The sequence below is a fragment of the Cynoglossus semilaevis genome, chromosome 14, assembly GCF_000523025.1.
Source record: "Cynoglossus semilaevis isolate Cse_v1.0 chromosome 14, Cse_v1.0, whole genome shotgun sequence".
In the NCBI taxonomy this organism is placed as follows: domain Eukaryota; kingdom Metazoa; phylum Chordata; class Actinopteri; order Pleuronectiformes; family Cynoglossidae; genus Cynoglossus; species Cynoglossus semilaevis.
The window spans coordinates 14,555,852-14,581,267 of record NC_024320.1 but is presented as its reverse complement, the minus strand read 5'-3'; the positions used below and the strand labels follow the sequence as shown (position 1 = coordinate 14,581,267).

General features: G+C 39.7%; 1 protein-coding gene across 5 annotated transcripts in view; it reads right to left on the bottom strand.

Annotated features, from left to right (window-relative positions):
- LOC103389709 (interleukin-1 receptor accessory protein-like 1) overlaps nt 1-25,416 on the bottom strand; it is a 185,846-nt gene that overhangs the window by 49,005 nt on the left and 111,425 nt on the right. For all 5 annotated transcript variants that reach the window (XM_017038946.2, XM_008325248.3, XM_017038948.2 and 2 more), the window contains one exon: nt 12,806-12,880. In XM_017038946.2, the coding sequence (XP_016894435.1) occupies nt 12,806-12,880 (75 nt within the window). The remainder of the gene's footprint in view (nt 1-12,805; nt 12,881-25,416) is intronic.

Sequence of the window (25,416 nt, the reverse complement as noted above, 5' to 3'; positions counted from 1 at the left end):
TGAACCTGAGTAAAATCTCAAGCATTTGTCCTTTGCTAAAAAAAAAAGAAAAAGAAAAAGAAAGTCCTTCAAACCCCTCCCTCGTCCCCCCTCCAAGGTAGTAGACGATTGCAAAACATGCCAATAAATCGCACAGCAGCATCTGTGCAATGAATACTGCGGTACGATTTGCCAGCCGTATTCCACAGAAGTTGGCAGAGAAGGTAAACTAAACTAAAAGTGCTACTTTTTGAAGTTCTACCCATTAACCAGTATCATGAGCCAGAATTTACGAGATACGATAAGGAAAAAACCTCATTATTCTGTCTCCTCTTAGAAAAGAAAATCATAAAGTGATTCTCCCTCAGAATCTATATCAGTGATCACCAACTGGAAGCCCGCGGGCTGAATCTGGCCCGCCAAACTATCCAATCCAGCCGGAGACTGGATTCCAAAATAAACAATTAATAATGATTTGTTTTTTTCATTTTATTTTAGTGACCGGCCTCCAAGGTGTCTGTGCAGAAAAATGCTGGCCCTCTGACAAATATAGTCAGTGAGCCTGGTCTATGTGGAGTAGACTGTTTCCTTCGTCCAGTATATGATTGAAGAGCTCGACATTTGGTTTTGGTAAATTTTATAAACATCATTATCTATGCGTACGCCCATTTCTTTGACCTTAGTGCACGTCAGTTTTATAATCTCACGTGTTTATTCACACAATGGTGCTTTGGCCCAGAGGCAATGTCTCCGCACTGGTGTGGGTTCACCTCCTGGGCAAGATCAAATCCCAGTTAGGGCGGTTGGTCCCTTCCAGTGGACTCACCCCCCGCAGGAGGGTTCAGAGGGTTTGGTGCGGGGCAGTGTGATTTGGGTGGCGGTCGTGGAGACTGCTGCCACCCCGACCCGGTAACAGATAAGCGGATGAAAATAGATGGATGGGTTTATTCACACAAACACGGCTGCAGCCTTACATGACAATGTTAAACACAGCTGAAAACTACTGCAAAACTCTAGGTCCGAACTGAATCTGCTTCATGCTGAGATTGTTTTCTCAGAAAACAGCGCCACCTTCTCTACATTTCTGAAAAATCAGTTGAGCTGTTTTCTGAGGACTCCTGTGAACAAATCAGCGAAAGGATGTGGACAGTGAAAGACAGACAAAAAGACAGACAGAAAGCATCAATATAAGATTGTCAGTCAGCTTTGAACTTGACCAAAGAAAAGGCTGTTCCTCTGCAGCACTGCGCTCCCTCTATGTTCCCCTCACAGGTGCTGCTGACCTGGATGTTAAACAGGCTGCGAAATCTGAACTGAAAGCAGAGTTAAAGAAAAATGACACAGGCAGAAAAACTTCTGTGTCTCAGCCAGAAAACTACAAATGTCAGATGGATGGATGATGAAGCTGTCAGTCCACTGAATGACAGATGAAACCTTGACCTTACAGGCTGACAGATTGCACATTACGTCCCATGAAGGGTTCAGTCGGTGTCATAAACACGAAGACAGAATCAATCTCCTCAGTCGATACCAGTAACCGCTCCACTTAGGGGTCTTTCGCTGCCTATAATCATATGCACATCTTTAAAGGGAACCACAGCTTGATTAATGCAGAAACTAACTTTAACTTTTGTTTTAAAGCCCCCCCCATCAATCACTATATCACCTGTGATTGCGTCCTGTGACACAATCAGCTGCCTGAACAGCTCAAATCAATAACCTTGGCTTTGTTTGAGCTAAAGTCACCGAGGCTGTAATGATGCCTAACAGTCCATTAAAGTGATGGAGACCTTCTGTACGCTGGAGGTGACATGTCAGGGTTGAGCCGAGACCTTAAACACCTCCAGAAAGGAACAAGTTTATACTTTGAAGGTTGTCCTCGCGCCTTCTCTTGCCCTGGTGGTACATTCTCAACATGTCTCACTTATCACATACAGTATATTTAGGCAGTTCATCATCACTGTCTGTGGTGTTTTCCATCTCATCTGCACTCCATTCTTTCATGACCTCAGGTGGAAAAAAAACAGCTTTGTTTTCCTTTGTTTGTCTCTGTAGCAAAATTGATTAGTGTTAGACTGTAATTGCTGCACACTTTTGGGGTGGTGGGGGGTGGGTGGGAGATGGGGCACAATTGGAACCATTATCTTTTATACTGTGGGACAAAACAGAGACATAATTATCATCTACTGATTCGGAAAACAACAGAATCCAATATAAATTCAAGCCATTAGTGTGTTGACACAACCCTGGCCCAGAGGTCGTTGAATATCATGCACGGACGATCAAAATACACTCAGTGTTGCAGAAGAAAGACATGAATGTGTCAGACTGTGTAGTACAAGCAGGTTATGTCATGGGTTCTAACAGTATGAAGAACTGAGTAACTGCAATACTGCAATAAAGAAAATACCTTATGAAGGGCAATTTAGGACCATAGAAAAAAAATGGACTATGCTTATATTCCTTGCAGTGAATTGTTGTAAATAAATCTTTGTCTATCATGTCCATATGAAACGACGTCGCTGTTCTTATAGTTTCATATTCTAAGCTGGCTTTTGGCATCGGCCACGTAGGTGGTTGCTAGGGCCCCATCTGCCGGAGGGGTGATGCTGTGACACCTTAGGAAAGAAATATATAAAAAAACGATAAAAACACATCCAATAAATATAACAAATATATTTGATTTACATGTGAAGTTTCAATTGAGTTAATCTCCTTGTAAAACCTGCATGGCACTAACTAGTAAAAGTAAATAAGCAAGTAAAAGCTTGGCTCGGCTTTAATAACGTAATTGCAGAAAGTAAATAAGCAAGTTATTTACTTTGGCTCGGCTTTAATAACGTAATTGCAGCTGAATTGTCCAATTAGAAACCTTCAGAGAAGAACTCACTGTAATTTCAGAATGTAACTTGTGGAGCACTTTACCTGGAAATAGCTGTGAAACACTAGAGCCAAATGACCAAAAGTAGGTTTTTGAAGTGCATTTAGCTTTTTGTAACACTCGAAGCAAGGCTGCCTCACAAACATCTTAGTGCAAACAGATGATCTGTGCGCTGCAGCAGTGAGGAAACTACTGTGTTTTAGTTGTTTCAGTTTGACAGTAGATTTGAGTGCTACGACAATAATCCACATCTGTGTCTTACACGCATGTGCACACACAAACACACACACACACTTAGGAAGATTACAATACACAACACGCCACTAATCCCACTTGACACTAATTCATGAAGCCAAGAGGCAGAGTGAGCAGCCATTCTGAGCACCAGTGATGGGACCAGTGTTCCACACACAGACCTTGGACGTTCCTCTTTAGCTTTCATGTAACTGTAATAAATTGTAGCTATTCATTTCCAGTCAGCTGGGAGGAGGAAGACGAGGAGAAGCTCGAGTGGAAAAAAATGTAACATGCCCTCACACAAACACACAAACGGCACACGTTCTCACAGCTTAAGGCACTATATAGAAGAAATATATATATATATGAGGTGATCGCTATTGCAACAGCACATCAAGGTTTGTCGGGCGATACATGTGATTCTGACAGTTACACTCTGAAGGCTCAAGTACCAACTACTGAACCACAAATGTTAAATATGTTTAGACTTTAATGCGTGCAACATTTTGAAAAAGATATTTCTGTTACACCTGTATGTATAAAAAAGGTTTCAACAACGAATTATATATCAACATTATCCCTCCAAGCCCTGAATAATATAATTTCATTTGTTTTAATTCGACATATATGCATAAATACACAGTATACAATTGACCTGGTGAACAACCCAGTTATCAATGATTTGATTTTGATTAGGGCACAGAAAGAAAACAACTTCAGTATTATCTGTTATTTTGCAGTCAGCATTAGCCTGGTGGTGACAGAGGGTAATTACAGACATCATATCTTATGCATGTTTAGATGTAATAACTATAAAAACACAGCCTATTCCCAGCAGATGTATGTTACGCTGGAGAAGTGGCTTCAGAGAAAATTAATGCTGAAAGAAGGAAAGGAACGAAAGTCGGTAGACAGAGTGTGATTGAAGATGGAGGAGAAGATACCACAAACATCAACAGATGGCTGAGAGCAGCAACAGGAAAAGTGGATGAATGAGGAAGAGAAGATGATGAAGGCACGGAGCTGAAGCAGGAATCTGGATCAGACTGAGTTCATTTTAGGTAAAGCAGGAAGTAGGACAGACAAAAGTTAGACTCCGCAGACTGAGATTCCGAAGAATGAGAGCTCCATAAGGGCTCGGGTTAGGGGAGCTGTGCTCCTTCCTTTCTTTTCCATTCATACTCTTCCTGTGACATTCCATCATTGTAATCTATGTGAATTCAGCCACAAGTAGGGAAGAATGAAAAATACATCCATGCTGGCTGTAATTTAGGGATCCTAATTTATCAATATGAATGTGCAAGTGGCTGGGCTATTTATCAAACCTCACACTCTCTATTTATTACATTATCGGAGAAGCTGAGCACAACCTTCCGAAATTTGAGGAAACCCTTTCGGAGGAAACAAATCCTGAATTCATTGAGCACAGCTTTTTTCTTTAAAGCCTCAGGCAATATACACAAGAGCGGGTCATCAATTCAAAGCCTCATTCAGTTGCTTCACTCAAACCCCATTTGAACAATGGAGAAACGATGTGGCTGTTTGAATAGGATGAGTCAAAATAATTCTATTGGATTATAAAAACAAAGTCCTTGGTTATTGCTCCAAACATTCTTTGAGAGGAGCGACTCTGGTAGAGAGCCGCAGGAGTGAGCAGTGACAGCACACATGTTAACATGTTAACATATTAACAGCTAATCTACAGCACAGCCTGGTTGGGGAATGTGCATATGTATAAATAATATAATAACATAAATAATACAACAGTCCTGAAAAACGCTGATTGACTTGGAAATCTGTCTCTGTTTCTAAAGCTGTCAGGACGCATCATCCAATAGAACTGAAGGTTACAGGCTAAAGGTCAATACAGCCTAAAAGTTACAACGGGAAGTTTCACATACCAGGCTTTTTGCCAAAATACCAGTACCAGTGCACCGCAACATGTCTCAATTACAGGTGGCAGGTGACATTATAACAAAAGAAATTACAGGAGTTCCTCGGTTCACGACGTTCTCAACCTATGGCGTTTCATGGTTACGACGCATAAATAAAGTCTTGTTCCATTATCTCGGCGTACACCGGTGGATTATGATGTCACCACTGTGCTAGCGTAGGTTAAAGACATTTATGTATGTGAGAGTCAACTACTGAAAATCAAGTTATGTTGTGCCGTAACAACAGAATTCGTACACAACTCAAGGACTCCCTGGACTTTTTATCAAGACGGAAACATGAGCCTCATATTTATCATCATGTCTTGTAACAGCACCAGGGCTTCAGAATCCAAAGTATAGATTTCAACTGAAGAAGCACCAAAAAATGGCTTCCCGACCATCAGTTGTTCCTCAAAGGTCAAAAAGTAAAAACATTGGATTCTACAAATAGTGGAATTTTATCCAGAGGTGTCTGGTTGTGTCTAAGGACATAAATATCTGTGGAAAACTGATTATTTTGCCAGTCTGTCAAACACGCCTCCATTCAAACTCAGACATTGTTTTTTTAAAGAAGTCAAATTTATCTCCAGTTTTAATTATAAGTCTTCTGTCTGTCAGTTATAGCTCTGTGCCCATATATGGTTTATTCTTCTTCACTATACATCTGTTGCCACTTTTTTTCCCATCATGACTGACGTTTGTCTGACATTATTAACCACCTTTTGGAAATAAGTGCCAACGTTAGCTGGTAAATGCCAAGTCCAGATGGTAACATCCGTCAAAATGTGTCTGCTGGACATCCTGTCAGACAGAAGGGAATCAATACAGAGAGACAGACAGAGAGAGTGAGAGAGAGAGAGAGAGAGAGAACAAGCTGGAACATGCTGTCAGATTCACACAAATGTACTTGCATTAAGTGTGAGCGTGTGTATGCGTGGTCGTGTGTATGCGTGGTCGTGTGTGTGCGTGTGTACACAAAACCTAAGAACTCAAGAAACTCAACCAACAAAAATAATGTATGTACAAATTGAAATAAAAGAAAAATACAGTCATGATTTAGAGATTTTCTTTTACTGTGCATAAGAAATACACAGAGGAGATAATTATTTTATGTACCTGGAGAATATGAGAGAGCACGGTGTGACTGTGTACAAGGTACAAGGATTACTGTGGATTCAATTATTCTTGCTGTTCTTTATTTATTCTTTTTTACTCATGTAGACATTTGTGCAAACACCAGACACACACTCGTGCACCGACACACAAACACGCTTGGCAGCTTCCACATCCACTTCCACAGACTGGGGTTTGTTGACAGGTGAGTGTTGTTTTCCTTTCACATGTTCCAAACCCAGAATGTTCTTCTTCAAATCAGAACCACCTGCTTCTTCCGTGGCTAATTAAGTTGATCCTGTAAAAATCTCACTGGCTGCATCTACGCCGCCAATCACTGCTGCGAGACATGTTATTGATTTGGCACATGCGCCTAATATTGAGTTCTTTTTTTTTTCATCTAGAATTGATTTATTTTTTGAAACTATTTCTAATCAGTCTGCATACAAGAAACTGCCACAACTCCATCACAGACTGGCTCTGGGCCCAAGATGGAGTTGTTTTTGCCAAATGAAGGCAAAAAAAGATGTTGTTTGTGGAAAGCTGTGAGGAGAAATGCTTTTGGACAGATGAACCTGGCATGGCTGTACTTTAAGACAAGGCAATAAGTACAAAAATTACTGTGACATTCTTTAGTCATGTGAGGAGGAAATTATATTTCCAGCACTGTTTGGTACTGTATAATATCTATGAGAATTAAAGTCGAAAAAAAGGTACAAGTACTAATACAGGTAAATCTCTAGGTAGATCTGACTGTGTTTGTAACCATAACAACCTTAAAAGTAAAAGAAAAAGAAATCTTGAGGGTTTTTTCTTCTCCCAGCAGCAGCAGCAGCAGCAGCTAATGGAAAGCAGAGTCACGGATGCACAGGTCATCAAAAAAGCGCTCCTTCTTGGCCATACTGCTGTCATAATTGAAATCAATATCAATACTGTGTCACAGAGCACAGAAGTACGTTCAGTTTCTTCTGTCAAACCCTTGGCTTGCAATAGAGGATGGAACCTCAAATGTAGTAGCTAAAAATGAGAGGAAATGAATAGAATGAAACTGGCCGCAGCAGCAGCAGCAGCAGCAGCAGCAGGGCTTCACCCGAGAAAGAAACGAGGAGACGAGCCAGACTTAAAGAAATGTTTTACTGTTTAACAATTCCTTGGTTCTTTGGGTTTATTCAACCGAACATTTAGGCTCCTTAGAGAAGCTGCCACCTTTCTAAAGAGTAGAAATTCACCCCCAATTCTCAACTAATCAAAAATATTCTCACCTATGTGTGATATAGCGAGGACTTCATTAAACTGGTTAAAAACAACAGCTACCCAAAGGGTTTTCACATAAAGAAACTTTAACATGACATGTATACTCAGCTACAAAACACACATCTTCCATCAAACCAACAGACTCAAAACACACTTAAAGAAAGTGTTATAATCATTCTATATTTACAGTAACATGTGCATTTACTGGCATAAAAAGATCATCTTAATGTCAGCAGCAATAACAACATACAATAACAACATACAGTGCATGACAGCTAATACAAATTTGCATTATGAACTAAAGAGAAGTGCATTTGCTTTAATATGAAATACATCTGTTGTAGATGACAGCTCTGCTGAATGCATGAAAATTATGTGATTTAACCATTAACGTTAATAATTATTTTCTTTTCATCTCTTGTTCTGATTTTAAAATAACTACTAGTAATTGTTGCCGGTGGTATATGGAGGTCAAAAGTCAAGACACTGCAAACAGAGTGAATATAAATCAAGAATATATATATATATAAAAAACAGCCTTGTGAGAAAATGCTGTCAGCACTGTCCAGCCTGGGAGCAGACTCTCATGAATGCAGCCAGAAGGAAACTAATTTGGCCACCTGTTAGGCTGAATAAACAGAGGCGAGGGCAATTTGTCCAAGCAAGAAATACACATGCGCAATTACACACACACACACACAGACAAGCTGCAAAAACAATGAAGACACTTTTCTTTCCCTGTACAGACTCATGAAGGTCAAAAAGAAGCCCAGGTAAAACTGTGCAGGAAGTCATAAAGCTGAGACCTTTTCTCACTGCTCACCAAATAAGGTCTAAACCAATGGCTGTTTAAGAAAAACGTGTGCCTAACAGCAACACTAAAAAGTCCATTCAAATTTACAGCAGGTGGCTCTCGGGGTGACATGCTGTTCCACATCGCTGAAACCAGCCAGTAACTGAGAAGACGCTGCGGTGGCTAAAAGTCCGACTCTCAGACCGGGGCCCGTCACGGCTCCTGTAACAGCTGGATGTGAACCCTGTCAGCAGTAGTGTTTGTAGAGATGCTCGGGGGCACATGTCAGGGGAAATGTGAAGATTACATACAACACCAGTGCTGCAACAAACTCCTGAGCAACAGTGCCTGAGGGGATTATTGTACCTGAACATCAGGTGTCACACGCTGCAGTTATTTCACAGATCATTTATCTAAAACTTTGCTCAGTTGTATCCTGGGGAGACAGTTTGTATCTGCTGGCAATTTATGTAAAATATTTCTCTGTTATCGTGATGACTATCAGACAAGACTTTCTCCTGGTAAAATGTACAATATATGGATTTTCATACGGGACACTTTTTATTACTGCTTCTATCCCCTCTCTCACGTAGTGGTTCCCAAAGTAGGGGGCGGGACACCACTGAACGTCATTGAGGGAAGGTGAGATGCAAATAGTAAAATGACTTAATTTTCAATGTATTTCTGTATGGCTCCAAAAGTTAATGCTACCCGCCAGTGTGTGTCAATTTGGAAGTTGCTCTGCAATCAGGGTCAGGGAATCCCATGACACTGCCATCACTTGGAGAGCTGAGGAAATTATTGGCCAACAGACAGTGAAGTTTACCACAGACAGGTGGTAAATCCTAAAACCCAACGTGTGATCTGAAGAGCAACAGCCCTCAGCTGAGGCTGCAGGTGGGGTCTGTTGACAGGAAGTAGAGCAGGGACAGTCAAAGATGGAGGCTGGCCCTCGGCTCCAACAGTCTGACTCCAGTTTCCTCATCTACTGAGTGAAATCTGCCTCCTTTGGTGCAGGAGGGCGATCAGATGTCATCAAACCCCTGAGTCGCTGCTCTGCCTTATTACTGGACTTATGTAAAACATTAATTGGAGCATCATTTCACTAAGTCTCATGGCCAGTCACACCTGGCCAGCACCACTATCACCACACCTCTCTAATATAACTATAATAGTAGTCCTACGCCTCTCTGCTTCAGGGCTCATTCACCATTTGGGACACAGTGTCTTCTTGTATCCACTTTTATCTGTAATAACCCCAGGACAGACACCGTCATATTTCATCTTCTCTGCGAATCTTAAATGATCTTTTTCTTCCCAACTCTTTCAAAAACTTCCTCAACTACATTCCCCCATTTCTTTCCCCTTTTCTCCCTGCATTTTCATCAAACTCTGTCTCCCCTTCCCTGCAGGGTTTGGACTCATCTGGAGATATGATCATAGGCAGATGTACAATAAAACTTGAGGGGAATAAATTTGCCCCTAATTGAGAGAAATGATGTAATATTGATCCCCAGGCCTGTGAACCTTTGGCATCGGTGAAGCGTGTCTGTGGAGCCCGTGACATTTAGAGGAATGGCTGGGGTGTATGAAAGAGGGGGGGTGTGTTATTGGAGATACTGTAGGTGATGCTGCCGCAGAGAGGTTTGACTTTGATTCTTTTCTCCCTTAAAACTCAAAAAACCTGGCTGATGCAGAGCAGGGCAGACACTGATGTTTGTCTAAATGTTCATTCAAGTTCATCCTCACCTCTACATTTTGTACAATTCTAAACCAAAGTCATCTGGGATTTATTTATCTTCAAATACTACATAATGTATTAAACACCCATTAGTGTTTTTAAAAATGTCTTTCTTCCTGTAGAAACAAAAATATTCCCTAAAATATCACTGAGAGACAAATTCAAACACTCAGAAAACATTATTTTGGCCTTTGTCTAATTGGCTTAAGCACAGTATTAACCTTTAACTAGTAAAGCACAACATCACAACTTTCCTCCCTTTTTTTATATATATATATATTTTCTTCTTTTTTTGTATTAAACATAAATAAATCTTCAATTTTCCTGAAACAACAAGGTTTCCTGGGCCGACAACTCGCAATATTCATGTCTCAAGTGAGAACAAACCAAAATCAATTCTCTTCACGGCTGCTTCATATTTACCACCCTTCTCTGGGACACATGGTATTTACCCTAAACATGATCTATCACACACTGAGGCTCCATCTCGCTGGAGATTACGATCAGGACAAGCACGGAAATTTCATTATCAATCATTAGACGTGGAAAATAACTCCCGACCTAATGTGAGACGATTCCAAATATAAAGAGGAAGAAATCTATACACGGTCAGGAGAAGAATGTGTTCCGGAACGGTCGGCATGTTTATGGTTTGACGAGGGCAGACGTTTATTTGCTCCTATACTTTAGTATTCTATGCCTTCCTAATGACAGTCTAATGTACAGAGAGCAGTTGATACAGTTTATCACAACTAACCTTTAAATGGGCTTTCTCATGCTTTGACATAGAAATGAATCTAAAGTTTCTGTCAGACGGAGCAAACGTGTCTGAGCCACTAGTTATTTGGTAAAATTCAGCCAGTAAGATGGTTTGGCAGGTCAGCTAACAACGCCACAGGTTTGACTGTTCTGTGAAGCTGCACATCTCCAACAACTCCAACTGCATCAGAATGACAGGAAAACATCCGTGTTTCCCAGTTGAATGAGAACTGGAAGAAGAACAGAGGCCATAAAACCAGTTCTGACCAATCCTCAGTCTCAGTCTAAACATCACTCACGTATGAACAAAAACACACGGATCAGAGCGAGGATACAGATAAATGTTCTTCATAGATTCGTGTACTTGGAAATAAGAAACATTTTCTCCTTTTCAACATGTAGAAAAAAATAATGACCAATATTGGAACTGAAAGAGAAGGAAAAAGAAAAATGCATTTTATCCTTTGTCATTTGAGAACAACCACCTTCTAATGCCAGTCTGTTGTGTTCACGGACCGTGACAAATTTTACTTCAAAAGCCGCCTCCATCATGACCCATTTTTCCTTCTACCAACAGCTGAGGTTTTTTGCCCAACGAGGCACAAAGCGGAAACGTTCCCATGGGACTCTGCATGCATCAAAACCAAACGAGGTAAAGCAAAGACTGTACTGCTGAAAGGCAATTGAAGTCATTGATCACAAATTTGGAAGTGGTGAGAAAAGATACTGCGTGGTTTGTCAAAAGTACTCATCTGATGTTTTAGTGACTCATCACAGCTGAGTAATACAAGCTGCATTCACGGTTATTAATGTCTAAATCCTTCTCAACACATTTCCAGCCATTACCAGATAGAGGCTGCCTGCGTGATACAAAGAACCTTTCTAGAACAAACGTCTGCGTCAACCGTCAAATGATTCAACAGCTTCAGCTGAATGAGAGAAATTCATGTGAAACCGATGTCTCCAAACATCAGTTTGCACTGGTTTTCTGTCTGATCATCCAAAGGTTTTGGTGCTGCAGTTGAATCGATGAATCAGGAAGAACACTGTAATCCACTGGACACATGATCATTTTTTTGGTGCATGTATCTGCTGCACTGCTGCCGATTCAGAATAATGCCTTCACAGATGTGTAGATGTGAACAGCCCTGAGGAGGCACAGCACAAGATGGGGGTCTGGGAGGAGGAGGAAGCAGCAGAGGCAGCAGCAGCAGCAGCAGCAGCGTGTTCTCACAGCCACGGAGTCAAAGTCATTCATCCACAGATGTGACAAGTGACTCATCCTCTTATTCTTTCTCCTGCAACCCCCCGGAAAATGTAGGAAAAGGGGGAAAAAGATTGCACCAAATGGGAATAATCTTAAGGTCTGGTTCTAACCAGTTGGATGAGAACGACTTGAAATAATCTGCTCAACTGCTTCACTCCTTGAAATCACCACAACTTCAACTCTGCAACATCAGTCTGATTCATTTCTCATTAGAGGACTTTCAAACCAGCAGAGGTGAGGTGACACGAATGAAGCTTTTCAAGCTTTTTTTCCCCGCCTCTGTCCTTTTGGTGTGAAGCCCCCATTAGAGGACTCTCTGTGTCCATTCCACTCAGCGTCCTTTTTCAACTGTTCACCGATTCTCCATCGAATATATACAAAGCTCTTTATTGTGTGAATCGATCTGCAGTTTGCCTTAACAAATATGCAAACTGTTTATTTCTATTGACTTCAGTAGAGATATAACACAGCAATAATGTAGACTTAGACAAACTCACAATTAGCTTTGAATTTAGCCATTTGTTTTTAGACTAAGAAAATCTCGTCGCTTGTAAACAAACAGATATATTTAGCTCTGAGCCCTGCGTGACCACCTACATAGACCTTAATTACAGGTAAAGTAATTATAATTTTACCTGTAATTAAAATAATATTAAATTATAATTAAATGTAAATAAAGTACAGCTGTGTTGATTAAAGTAATGTGTTATGTACAAAACAGGACTTATCAATCAACTTTATGGAAAATAACTCCATGCCAGACATATGAGAGTTGGTCAACTTTGTCAGTGACAGCTGCAAAACCATGTAAGCTACTGAAGTTTGAAAAAAAAAAAAGTTGCCTTACCTAGAGCCACCTCAATGACGTTCATTTCACTCTCTGACGGGAAAAGGATTTTCGGGGGCTTCTCTGTGAATGGGGCTGTGGAAAAACAGAGAAAAATAAAAAAAGTTAACATTTATCACTTAAACAAATATACATAAATTAGGACCATGATAAGCAAAACATGCTGAAAAGACATTTAGCATAAACAACAGAATACAATCATTGATTTAAGGCTTCAACCATCAATGCCATTTGCTGCGCAGCTGTAGCTGTTTGAATGTTGATGATATTGACTTGAGTACAATGTGCAAGAGATTATGTGTCTCTGAGAAGGACTTCAATGCACACCGTTACTGTTTAACCTCAACTGGAGTGAGTCAATGCTGCTGCTGCAGAAAAATTCAATATCAGCTAATGTGACGAGAATGAACGCTGCTTTAAAATACCTCCTTAAAAGCCAGTCGTAGCCTTTGGCATGTGTCGTGTGGTCTGTGTCAGGGGCTGCAAGAAACTTTAGTATTGCACCTGTGGCCTTCAGACCGAGTGGCCTTGAGACCGGAGATACTGTATGTTATCCATTGCAGAGACCGGAGATACTGTATGTTATCCATGAGGCGCTAAGTCCCAGTTTAGCTTCTGACCATGTGGTGGCAGTAATGCAGTTCTCTAACAAGCTCCAATATGAAGAAGAAGACTATCTTCTTCTCTGCACTAGCTGTAGCAGGAAGTATGGAGACATTTTTAAGTGAAAAACTTTGTACAGTGATTCAAATATTACATTTATTTAATACCCTATCATCTTAAAGTGAAGAGCAAATATAGGAATGTATAAAACATACGTAATTCATGTGTTAAAAAAGTTAAAAAAATATTAAAAGCTAATGTGTTTGTTGAGGAAAATTGAACATCCCTGAACTAATTACAGAGCACTGGGAATATGTCGACAAAATATGCAAAAGTACAACTCAACACACAAACACATCCCAGGTGTTGAGAAGGTATTTGAAGCTCCGTAAGTGTGTGTAGATAACAAATTGTGTATCAACTGAAAAAGGCTTTTTTTTTCTTCTTTTTTTTATGCCTGACCACAGTCTCACTGTTGTTACAATTTCAGAAGGTGAGCCTTCTCTTCTATAAATAGGGACTGGAACAAACTGGGACTCAGCTGTATAATTTCAACAAAAGGCCGCCTTCTATAGCTAATGTGGTGTTTTTCAGGAGCATAACACGATGCTCAAGGACAGAAACATTGCTCAGAACACACAGAAACAATTTTAGAAATCAGTTGCAAAGCTGCAAGGTCCTTATTCCTGGAGAATTGATATTGCCAGCAGGAGCAAACAGGCTCTGAGGTACTATACACACAACCAGCATGACCTGCTTCCCTATACAACAAAGGAGTGCACGCACGCACATTAAACACACACACACACACACACTTAAGTACACACATAAACAGTAGAGGATGTTTTGTTGTTGATAAGCTGTGTAGGATATCTTGACTGTGTCCCTCACAGGACCCGCTGAGGTCGACTCCTGCTGTGATCACATGATGATGGATGTTGAAATGAAGGAATGGAATTGACACAAAGACCTTGTTCTTTCTCATTAACTCCACCAATGGCTTCTGTCCATCCCTGTCCGTCTGCTGCTCACTGCACATATCTGTTGACCGTGCCTCGAGTTAAAATCAGGGGAGGAAGAGGAGTGAGTTGAGATGGAGGGGGGTGGGGGGGTCGTCTGTTCACACCTCATTAAAAAGCACTTTCGCACATGTAGGTGGAGATGAGTGTGTGTGTGTGTGTGTGTGTGTGAGAGAGAGACTCAAACCTTGTTTAAAACCAGGTTCTGGTGTGAGTGAACCAAACTTCACTCCACTCCACTTGATGATTTGATTTAGTTTCATTAGGTGATTTAAAAACATTTCATTTACCTCACATTGTTTAACTTATGTGTACATTTTGCTGTTTGGTCACAGTGAGGTTTGGTTAGTGTTTAAATAGGAAATGCAGCTAGGACAGTTTTTGGGGTGATTATGATTTCTGATTTTTTTGGGGGTGAGACTTGCCATGTTGCCATTTTCTGTTTCCTTCTGTTGACAGCATATACAAAAAGTTAACTTTTCTTCAACCCTAAATTTCATTTTCATAACAAGTCATTATAAAACTCTTTGCACAAACTGCACTTAGTCACACTGTACTTAAATGAAGTGTTTAATAAATCGAATGTTGTAGAGAAATGGTTCCCTGTGCAGCACACTTTCTGAAGAACAAGAGGTGTGCAATCAAAAATATCTGCAGTTTATATTATTTTTGTAGTGATTTTAGGAAAATAAAAACAATGCATAACATTTTTTTTTAAATAAATTGAAAACCTTATAAAGAGCTTTTCACTCTGAACATATGCCATTTCTTTAGCATTAGCAATTAGCTTTTGTAAAGAAAACCCACCGGCTTTGTTCATTTAGAAGATGTTGTCTTAAGAGTCAGTTCAGGTTTTTGTTGTTTTTGTTTTTACTAATGTAAAATTCATGATTTACCCAGAATTTCAGACAAAGTTCATTAGATTCAACTGACAATGAACATATTGATATTATATGTTATATGGTAGAGCAGCAGCAAATATGTAAGGTTTATTACCTTAAGTACTTGCTGTTGCTCTACCATTAAAAAAAAATACTACATAGGATAAAAGAAAAAAAAGAACTATTAGGGGAGCAATAAGAACAGTTATATGACCAAAGTACATTTGGGCCGCACAGAACAGGGTGATAAAAAAACAAATAAATTAGCATCTGAAACTGTGAAAGTATTCAGTGTTTTTTCCCTTTGTCTAAGGTAAATGAACCAACATTGCCAGCTGAAAATTAGTGAAGCGTTTTATCACTGTGCTGTTTCTGCTCTGCTGCACTTCTCAGTTTATCATATTTCCTCTTGTTCCTGAAGACAGCGGAGAACACAAATTGCATCATCAGCATGCAAACTTTATGTTCAGTGTAACAAGCCTATAATGTCAAGTTATGACTATTGTATCTTTGTAATTTCACAAATACGCCGTAAGTTTATCGAACCAATGCAATGGAAAAATGTTTTCAGATCATTTAAAGATCGCCACATGGCCAAAAAATAGAAAACTTGTTAATGGTATGAAAAATCTTTCAGAATTAATTAGACATTAAAGCCTTCTACTGGTTTTCAAATGTCTGCAATATTAAAAATGTAGTATTAGTTTTAATAAAAGTATAATTTGTGAAAAGCACACTAAGTTGTCTAGATATCGACTTGAACTTTATAATTTCATATTAAATGTTTTTATGTAAATATAGAAATGCAGAAAAATTAAATAAAGTTTGTCAAATAATTTCATCGATATTACACGTTTTTAACAAAACACCAAAGTTGTCAGACGATGTCACTTTTATCCTGTGTCATGGGACCGTGAGGAAGTTACTTTATTTTTTTTTGCACTTGTGATAAAATAACTGTGATTTCAGCAGCAACCCCTGCCGGAGGGAAGTGGAGGGAAATGGAGCAGAGTGGAGAGGACTGCAGTTCCCACAAGAGCTCGGTGACGGAGCTCTGGGAGTTGAACCACACCAGGAGAAAAATGGGGTTACTTTACGACAAAGGACAAATCTGAGACCTGGATTCAGGTTCCTTTACAAGTTCTACTTTTGAATTCCAGGTGGGATTTCTGGGATTTGGTGAGGGAATTTATCACTGTTGTGTAAAATTGGACCTTAATGTCTCGCGAACCTGCACGAGATGACGAGTTTAAAAACCAACTGCGAATAAACATGTTTTCATCCATTTGATAAATGAACTAATATTTATATCCTTGTTACTGGCAGTATCTGCGAGACCCCACACCTTGGAAGAACTACAACGTCATTACATGAACCTGCTGCAGTTATGGTGTTTGTTCAAAAACACAGCCTGCAGAGATGCCCGACTGAAAACCTTGAATCAAGAACGAGCATTTTTCTGTATTTGTGAGCGAACAAAGTTGAATAGAATTCTGAATTCTTACAGGAAATATCCACAATTTTCTTTGAAATTTAGGCTGTCGTATTCTAACAACAGACTGTAGCTTTGAATGGAGGCAGTGTGCAGCATTAAATTTAGGCTGTCGTATTCTAACAACAACCAGGAGACTTGAAGTTTACGTTAAAAACACCGGAATCTTCTTAGGCTACTGTTGGCTGCTGTTGTACGAAACAACGTTTTTTCCTACATCAATGTCCACATTTGCAGGTGTTGTTTCTGTCAGATGTTTAACAGTGAAGTGAAGTTTTTACACTGGGACTTCACTATTTAAACTGCAATCACTTTGAACACAATGGAAACATGAAAAAACAAAGGTCATCACAAGGTCACACAACCTTTATATTCAGTTGCACCTGACCTGTTAGAGGAACAACAACAGTCAGATCTGGACTGCAGGAAGGCCAGTCAGGCACATGTACCCTATAAACACAGACTGCTGAGCCTCTAAAGCTGTTAATACTGCCAGGAGAGGCAAATACTCAAATTAAAAACCACAATGAGAAGTTTTTAAATGATTGAGTGTGTTATTATGACTGTTAAATGTTATTATTTAATTGAGAAAATTATTTAGATTAAAATGTGTGATGCATTGTAAACCATGGGCGACGTGATGCACACACAGTATAACAACAACACTACACTCCATCCACTTATAGCCTCACTTGACGCAGGGAAGTAAACAACAGCTCCAGCTGACAAGCTGACTGACACAACTGTACTAATGCTATGAGAGCAGCTCTCGACCCAACCACTGTCAGGATGCACAGTAATGACTAAAACCCACCAACTCTATGAAGCTAAATATGGATATACATGTACTCTACATATACATATATATGTATTTTTTTGTATCTGCTGTTATTTGTCTTTCCATTCTTTGTCATATTTGGGAATTTGTCTTACGTTTAATCATGATAATCCACAGTTACCCTGTAATTATTCATAATTTCAAACAAATGTGTCTTTCAGACTTCTATGCTTACAGAATAAAGTCTAAAAGATGTTTTATTTTGAAAATGTACTGATCCTTAACAACACTTTAATGGTCAGTACAGTGCCACTGGACCATGGACTGGTCGACCGGTCCTTAATACAGAAGAGGTTGAGGACCAGTGTGATAAATGATCAACCCGTAATGTGTTTTGTTTTTTTTTACTACGACTATATTGTAATTTCAGCTGATACATTGACAGGAACATTGCTACATTAAGCAGACGGCCTCGAAACTCCTGATGTCATACCCTCACACTGCAACACATCTATTAGCATAAGAGCTATAAACAGCTAACTCCACTGGAGGGTCTTACCATGTCAGAGGACGACAACGCTGTTGTGTAATACGCCAGAAAAGCAGCCGCAATTTGATGAGGAGAGGAAAATCTAAAAGTTTTAGGACCACAAATATGTGTGGAGTAGCATTATACGACGTGAGGCTAGAAACATTGGAGAATATAGGAGATTATCTGTTATTAATGTGTGTCCCTACTCTTGACCTCCACTGATGATAAAAACACCTGCCTCTGAGGACGGAATGCAACAATACGTGTCTAAACAATCAAACCTGAATGAGAAGTTGGCTGTTTTCTTGTGGAAATTGTTTGTTTTTTTTCTTTGGAGAAGCAAGTGATAAATCTTTCATCTGAAAGAAGATGGTGCTTGTTAAAAACAATTCCAACTGTGGGGGAGGGGATGGGAGGGCAGTGGGTCTTTGAAAGCACTGAAAAATGTTTTATTGGAAAAAAAGGAAAAGAAAAAAGATTGAACCCTAAAGAACAGCACCAGGATGCTCTCCAAGGATACATGTTGAAAAATACCAATATAGGAAGGGGCTCACAGGGGCAGGAGAAAATAATCAGGGTGTATTTCCTTATTGTAAAGGTGTTGTTTCAGAATATCCATCAAAACAATTGAATATAAGAAGGCTCAGAGGAGGGGGGGGGGTGCGTTCGAGGGAAATCACGTAAATCACATAACTGACAACACACACAGCCTTAGTCTCCAGTGAACTACACTGTTTATAATGAGCCACAGCGTTTAAATACGGTGCACTTCAGGGATTGAAGCTGTAATAAGACGTCTCTTCAAATCTGATTGTTTTTTGAAAACAAGGTTGTTTTTTTTTGTAACAACTACAAATACTGGATAATAACTGAACTAAGATCTGTAGTACATCTGAATAAGGAACCTGTTGATTGGCTGTTTTTTAAATTATTGTTTTGGTTCTGAAGTCGCCAATAGATGAAGCAGTCATGGAATCAATCAGCAATAAATTATTAATTTTTAGATACTCTTAATTTTGTAGTAGGAAAAGATAGATGCAGTGACAAAGCAGGAAGTGGCCAAAGGTCAACAGGATGTACTTCAGAGCATTTGTTTACAAGTAGCTTTTGTTTAAAAAGTTTTATTTAACATAGTGAATGTGTTTTCCAATGTCTCATGGCTTTCTGGGACCCTTATTTTCCATTGCAGAATTGTCTGCATTAAACCATTAACTAAATATGATAAACAATACAAATTAATACCATTAATACCAATACTATGCTGATTGTTCTCTTTCTTTCCAGTATTCCTAATTCCCTGAACGCACAAGACCAACTTCCATCATAAACTATTGATTTAAAAGCCTTTACTGTGGTCCCAGAAACAGATCTGAGCCTAAAATCTAAACATGTGTTTAATATTAATATATTAATGTACCACCATTTTAAAACCCAAAAATACTTAATAAATACAAGTACACTATGCAGTATATACTAAAATCCCACTGTCATTTCAGTGGAGGGAAACATCAGAGTCAGATGGTTTGTTCAAAATATTGAAAAAAAGTGCAAAAAGTTTTTTTATTTTTCTGTCACTGTGAAATTATTAACCAAAAGTTTTATTATTATTATTGGCATCTACTGTAATTGCAGGCTGCAATTGGGGCTGTTGGCGGACTGTATGTGGCCCCTTGGCTTTGGTTTGAGACCACTGATTTCAATTGTTGGACACTAGAAAGATGTGATTTTAATTTTAAGAATTATTTGCAACGGGGGGGGGGGGGGGGGGAAAAAAAAAAAAAAAAAAAAAAAAACAGGGGGGGGGGGGAGGAGCCGAGATAGTGTTTCCAGCTGCCTGCTGACACATGACAAACATACTGAGTTGCAATGAGTTTTGTGGCCTGGAAAACTAAGAACAAAGTGAGAGAGGAACGTGCAATTAGGCAGATGTGTAAAACCAAGGCTGTGCGCTGCAATTTATCATGATTGCTTTAATTACGCTTTGTTTATTACCATAATCATGGCACAAAACTGAGACAAATAGTGGAAGAAAGATGTAGAAAATAAAAGTTATTTTCCTGAAATATCTCTTTTTCTCCACACTGTGGACAGAAGGAGGATTCACTGCTGTGGATAATAAAAGTTTCACATCCCTCCCTGGGGAAAATAGGTTTAGCCTCGTTACAGTTACAGACTTGTTATTTCTCTCTGCTGTAGTTTATTTAAAAAAAACTTTAAGTCAATTATTGTCCGGAAGCAAAGTCTCCTCTGATACAATCTTTTAATTAAGATTCAAAGAGTCGCTTCCTTCAATTAAAAGTGATTTCTTTTCCATTTGTCACAGCCTTCATCACACGGACACATGATAATGTCAGAGATCACTTATCTCACACCATTCCTCCACAGCTCAGTCTGTGTTCACTTCCTGCTGCTGGAATTTACGTCAAACACTGAGACAAATACTCCAGCTGTAGCTTTGATGACCACTAGAGGTCATTTAAGGTAATGGCTGTTTCTCAAGTGTTGGGTAGCAACCTGTCAATATGGTCATTGGTCCAATGTCATTGACCAAATATGATCTTCGGTATGGAAACAGAATAATGTCCAGTTCACAGACCTACGGTGCTGCTGGACACCAAAGTAAATCTTTTTGCAGTAAAACGTTTTTATGTAATTTATTTATTATTTTTTATTGAATGTGACACCACAGTGTGGTCAGTTTGATGCAGCATTCCTTCCAAACACAGATCCTTTAATAGATGCTGCTTTTTTATTTAATAAAATATAGACCATTTACTACAGTAGATATATGAATAATTATGAATTAGTCATCGTATTGCAAATATAATTATGTGAGTCAGGGAACACACAACAAATTGGCAACTTCTCCTTGTTTACACTTTGATTGCTGCACTACATCCACTGCCTGTGTTCAAATGACCATTTAAAATCTATACAAGACTTCGGGGCAAACTTCTGTCTCTTCTGTTCTCTTTTCACTACACACTGAGATAAAAAGCACGTCTGCTGCATTTAAACACATTGGTTTCTCTCTTCCACCGTTTGAGTCAAACAAACTGTGCCGTTCAAATATTGGCATTTGACTTTAAATGCTGAGGTTCAGACCAGTCGTGTCGGAATTGTTTGCTGCCAGTGTTATTGGCCTCAGCGTCCTCTGAATTGAGTGTAGCATAACCCGCTCTGAATTATTTATCAAAGCTGCCTCCAGCAACCCATAGGAAAATAAATATGATTAAACCGCTGGGTTTAAGCAGTTCCATAAACAAGGATATGATTGTCTTCAATAACACAAAGCTCCAGACGGAAGTTAGAGGAGAACAAAAGAAAGAGGTGGAGGATGAGGGCACTGGAGTAAGAAGACCAAAAACCACTGTGTGCCACTGCTTCTGCCCTCCGGCCTTGTTTCCACATCATGTCAGCATGCGAATAATTGTATCTGTGTGTGTGAATTCACACTGCAGCCCTGAGTGATGTGAAGGTCCTCAGAGGACGTTGAGGACATGGTGTGAGACTCATCTAGTCCAGGGGTTTTCCATTTAGAATTTGCCTCCAGGTGTAGTTAAAGAAAGTCACTCCTCCTATTATTATAGAGCTATTTGGTTCAACCAATTGTGTGTGTGTGTTTGGATCTGTTATTTTGATATTTATAGATATTTAAATCAGAGTAATAAAATTATTTATAATAGAAAAACAGAAGAAAACACCTTGTATTAGCCATTCTCCAATGAAAAGTGTGTGTTTTAGCAGCTGAGTGGTTGGTGAAACTATAAACTCATGAGCGACTCACTCAAAAATACAAGTGCTCCTTTATTAGCAAACATATGGTTAATATAAGGTTACAAATATTGACCAGTTATAAAGATCAGATATATTTTTTTCTCAAACCTACATTGGTTAAAAAAAAGTGTGACTGTGAACAAAGCCATCGTGTATAGCGCCACATGGTGACGTATTTGTCTGTTATAATGCCCTATGTCAGAATGATGGACTGTAACTGGGTACAGCCTGTAGGTGTAGCTAGATGTACAAACACTTTATTTGGCAAAATATGTCAACATCCAACCGTCATTGTTCGAAACCTCAAGAACGTTGGCTCCTCATTTGAATAGAAAGAACAAACATTTCTTCTACTTCCTGTCGTAGCTCTCGTGCTATAGTGTAGTATCGTAGACACAATCACTGTCTGATTCCAGCATCTATTGTCTGTATCTGTATTTGTTTTGTTTCGGTGTGCTTCTCAATTTATTGCTCTCATTTTCTATTGATTGGTTTTAAAATCCCCCTTTCCCTGGATTATTGTGGTTGCCTCATAACATGGAGATTACTGATATGAAGCACCTGGAGAATACGCTCAGAAAAAAGTGGAGGTGAATTCATGGCAATTCATTGTATTGTCTGTGGAAAAGTTTCTTTAACAACAACAACAACAACAATTGTAATTCAGCTGATGAATAATGCAGTGGAAAACAGGTTTGCAGATAAATGGCTGGTTAAATATTCAACAGCAACATTAACATGTATTTGCAGCATTATTTGAGGTCAGTTGAAGAATCCAAATGTGAACAGGGTTTATTCAGTTTCCCACAAAAAAAAGAAACTATATATTTTTTGAAAACAAAGAAAACGTGAGTGTGTCACGTGTCATTCCATTATCGTCAGGACACTGTCTGACGTCACCGGAGGGACAGGGGCGGGCCACTCACTACAACTGACACATCTGCCCCTGTATGTTCATTGAATTTACAATCCAATTAAGCCATGCTTCAGATCTGTCATAGAGGGAGAAGAGATATATTAAATCCTTCTCTCTGAGCCCCAAGAGATGAAGATGAATTAAGCATATTTGATGAAGACAAGTGATCCAGGGCGAGTGGGCGGCTCGTATCGCTCTCTCTCTCTCTCTCTCTCCTGCTTCCTGCCTCTCCTCACGCACATTTACACACTTGGCTCCCTTCCTTATGCTTCCTTTCATATCACACGTCCCCCACATTCGGAGCATTCGGAGCAGCCACCTCTTCTCCCCCTGCGCACTAGAGCCACTCGCCCACGGATGTTCCACATCAAAGTTAATTTCCGGACTCGTTCAGATGATCAAGCAGTACCTGAGTGAGGTCCTGGCTCTGCTGACCCGTGTGATGAGGCCCACTACTGTGCACGCCCGACAGTGACACTGATATTTGCAGTCTGGGTGGAGGAGTGCAAGTTTTGATCGTTCGTGTTTTCTGTTTTCCACAAGAACAGATGGGATCACCTTCCTCACTCCAGGAGCCTGATCGGTTTTTACTGAAGTAATCAATAGATGGCCTGTACATTTATTGCGACCCACTTCCAGCTGCTGATGATAACCCACGGGTTCCACTTACGGCTACATCAGCACCACATTTTAATTGGCTGCTTTAGCAGAGGAGGACAGCAGGGACTTTTGATGTGGCCAGACTGTCGCACAGCGAGCCTCTAATTGGCATGAGGGCCGAAACATGAGGGAAGCCTATTAGAGCTCAAGTGGACATGGATGAGAAGCTGTAATTTATTATATGGACACTTCAATCCAAGATGCTATTAATCTCAAACAACGCCATTAAAACACAAACTAAATGAAGAGCCCATTGTTTGAGGATGAATTTAAGAGCCCACCACTTACCTCTGAATGTTCATCGCTACCGGTGTCAATAATTTATTCATTGTAAGGAAGATAAACACTTGAATACTAATTATTTTAACCTTATCTGAGCTGTCACTAAATCGCTACAGAGCATCATTGCCAACATTATGTTCTAGAACTTTCTTCTCTGGCTCAATTTCCTCCCAGTTAGACTCCACTTGTTTACATTTGTTATCATATGTGTTGTGTTTTCTCATTAATAAATGAACAGCCCTGTACTGTAGTGCTGTGAATACGCCCAGATGTACGCCACTGTTTACCTCCATTTAAACTTTAACATTTGGGTTGGGTTTCAGCCATTGAAACAACTAGTTATGACAGTGCAGGCTGGGAGCGTGCAACCACTTTTAATTATATCAGAGCTCAAGTAAGAGCAACAAAATAACCTGGTCTAAGGTGGTGACCGTGGACTGTGCAGCAGGTCAGTGAACTTGATGCCCCACGAAAACTGAGCAACTTCATGGAAATCCAATTTTACAATAAACAACTCGCAGCATCACAACAGCTCAAGAATTCAGACTGGTCTCATTGCAGCAGATTTTTCCCCCTGAAGTGATTTAGAATGCCTCTTTTGTAAAAGCCCAATCTGCAACTAATTAACACCGGAGTAATTTATGCCACATAATTGATTTTTGCTCACACTAAATTATGCAAACGTCCCTTCCCACCTTCTTATCTCTGCAGAGGAATCAGTGGATTGACAGTGGCTGAAGTGTCCTTGATGGGGCATTTCTGCAAAGTGTCAGGAAAAGAGGCGGCAGGAAAAAGATGGAGGGAACACACCCCCAAGGATGTCGATGTACAGACTGTTCCCCTGGCCTTAAATAAATCCTGAAGTCAATATAAACCCAGGTACGTCCTTAACACAATACAACAGTCAGGAACAAATCACTTTTTTTTTACCTTTAGGATTTAAACATTACGTTCCCACATCCGTGTTTCCAGACGCTGTACTTTCAACACATTAGAGCAGTTTTAGCACCAATTTTCACGTCTCCAAACGTGAGGCACTAAGTGAGTGTTAATCAGCAGAGCCGCGTTAATTATGTAACACATCATCTTAATTAGCAACCCCAGATGTACAGGGTGTCAGAGGAGCATTTGTAAGCACAGTCTGCTAATTGATAGATACAGCATTTGACAGGATGTATGACAACAGCCCACAGTAGAGGTGTCACGGTTAGATTGTCCAGAAACTGCTCCAATAATGTTGGGATGACAGGGGCAAATATTCAGAGAAAAGAAGGGGACAGACTCAGAGAAAATACTTAAAATCTGGATCCTTCACAACTTAAACAATGGAATAAGACAACAGATGACATCACCACAATATTCCTGAGAACAACGACTCATTCCTACAAACAGATATTCAGTGCATTTTCACATAAATATTATAAATATTCGAAAATTAAAGTTCATGTGCATGTCTGCCCCTGAAATAGCACCACACCTCCTACAGAGGGCACCCCTAATTTGGGAAATGTGTCCCTTAAATCTTCGAGGTTCTGCATATTAAGCAGCAGGTTCTACCTAGGCCATATATGTGTTGTCAGTAAAATTTCTCTTAACTATCACAGGTGTAAATGCCAAGCTGATTTATGCTGACATGACATATAGATGTATATTTAAATTGCAAAACCCTAG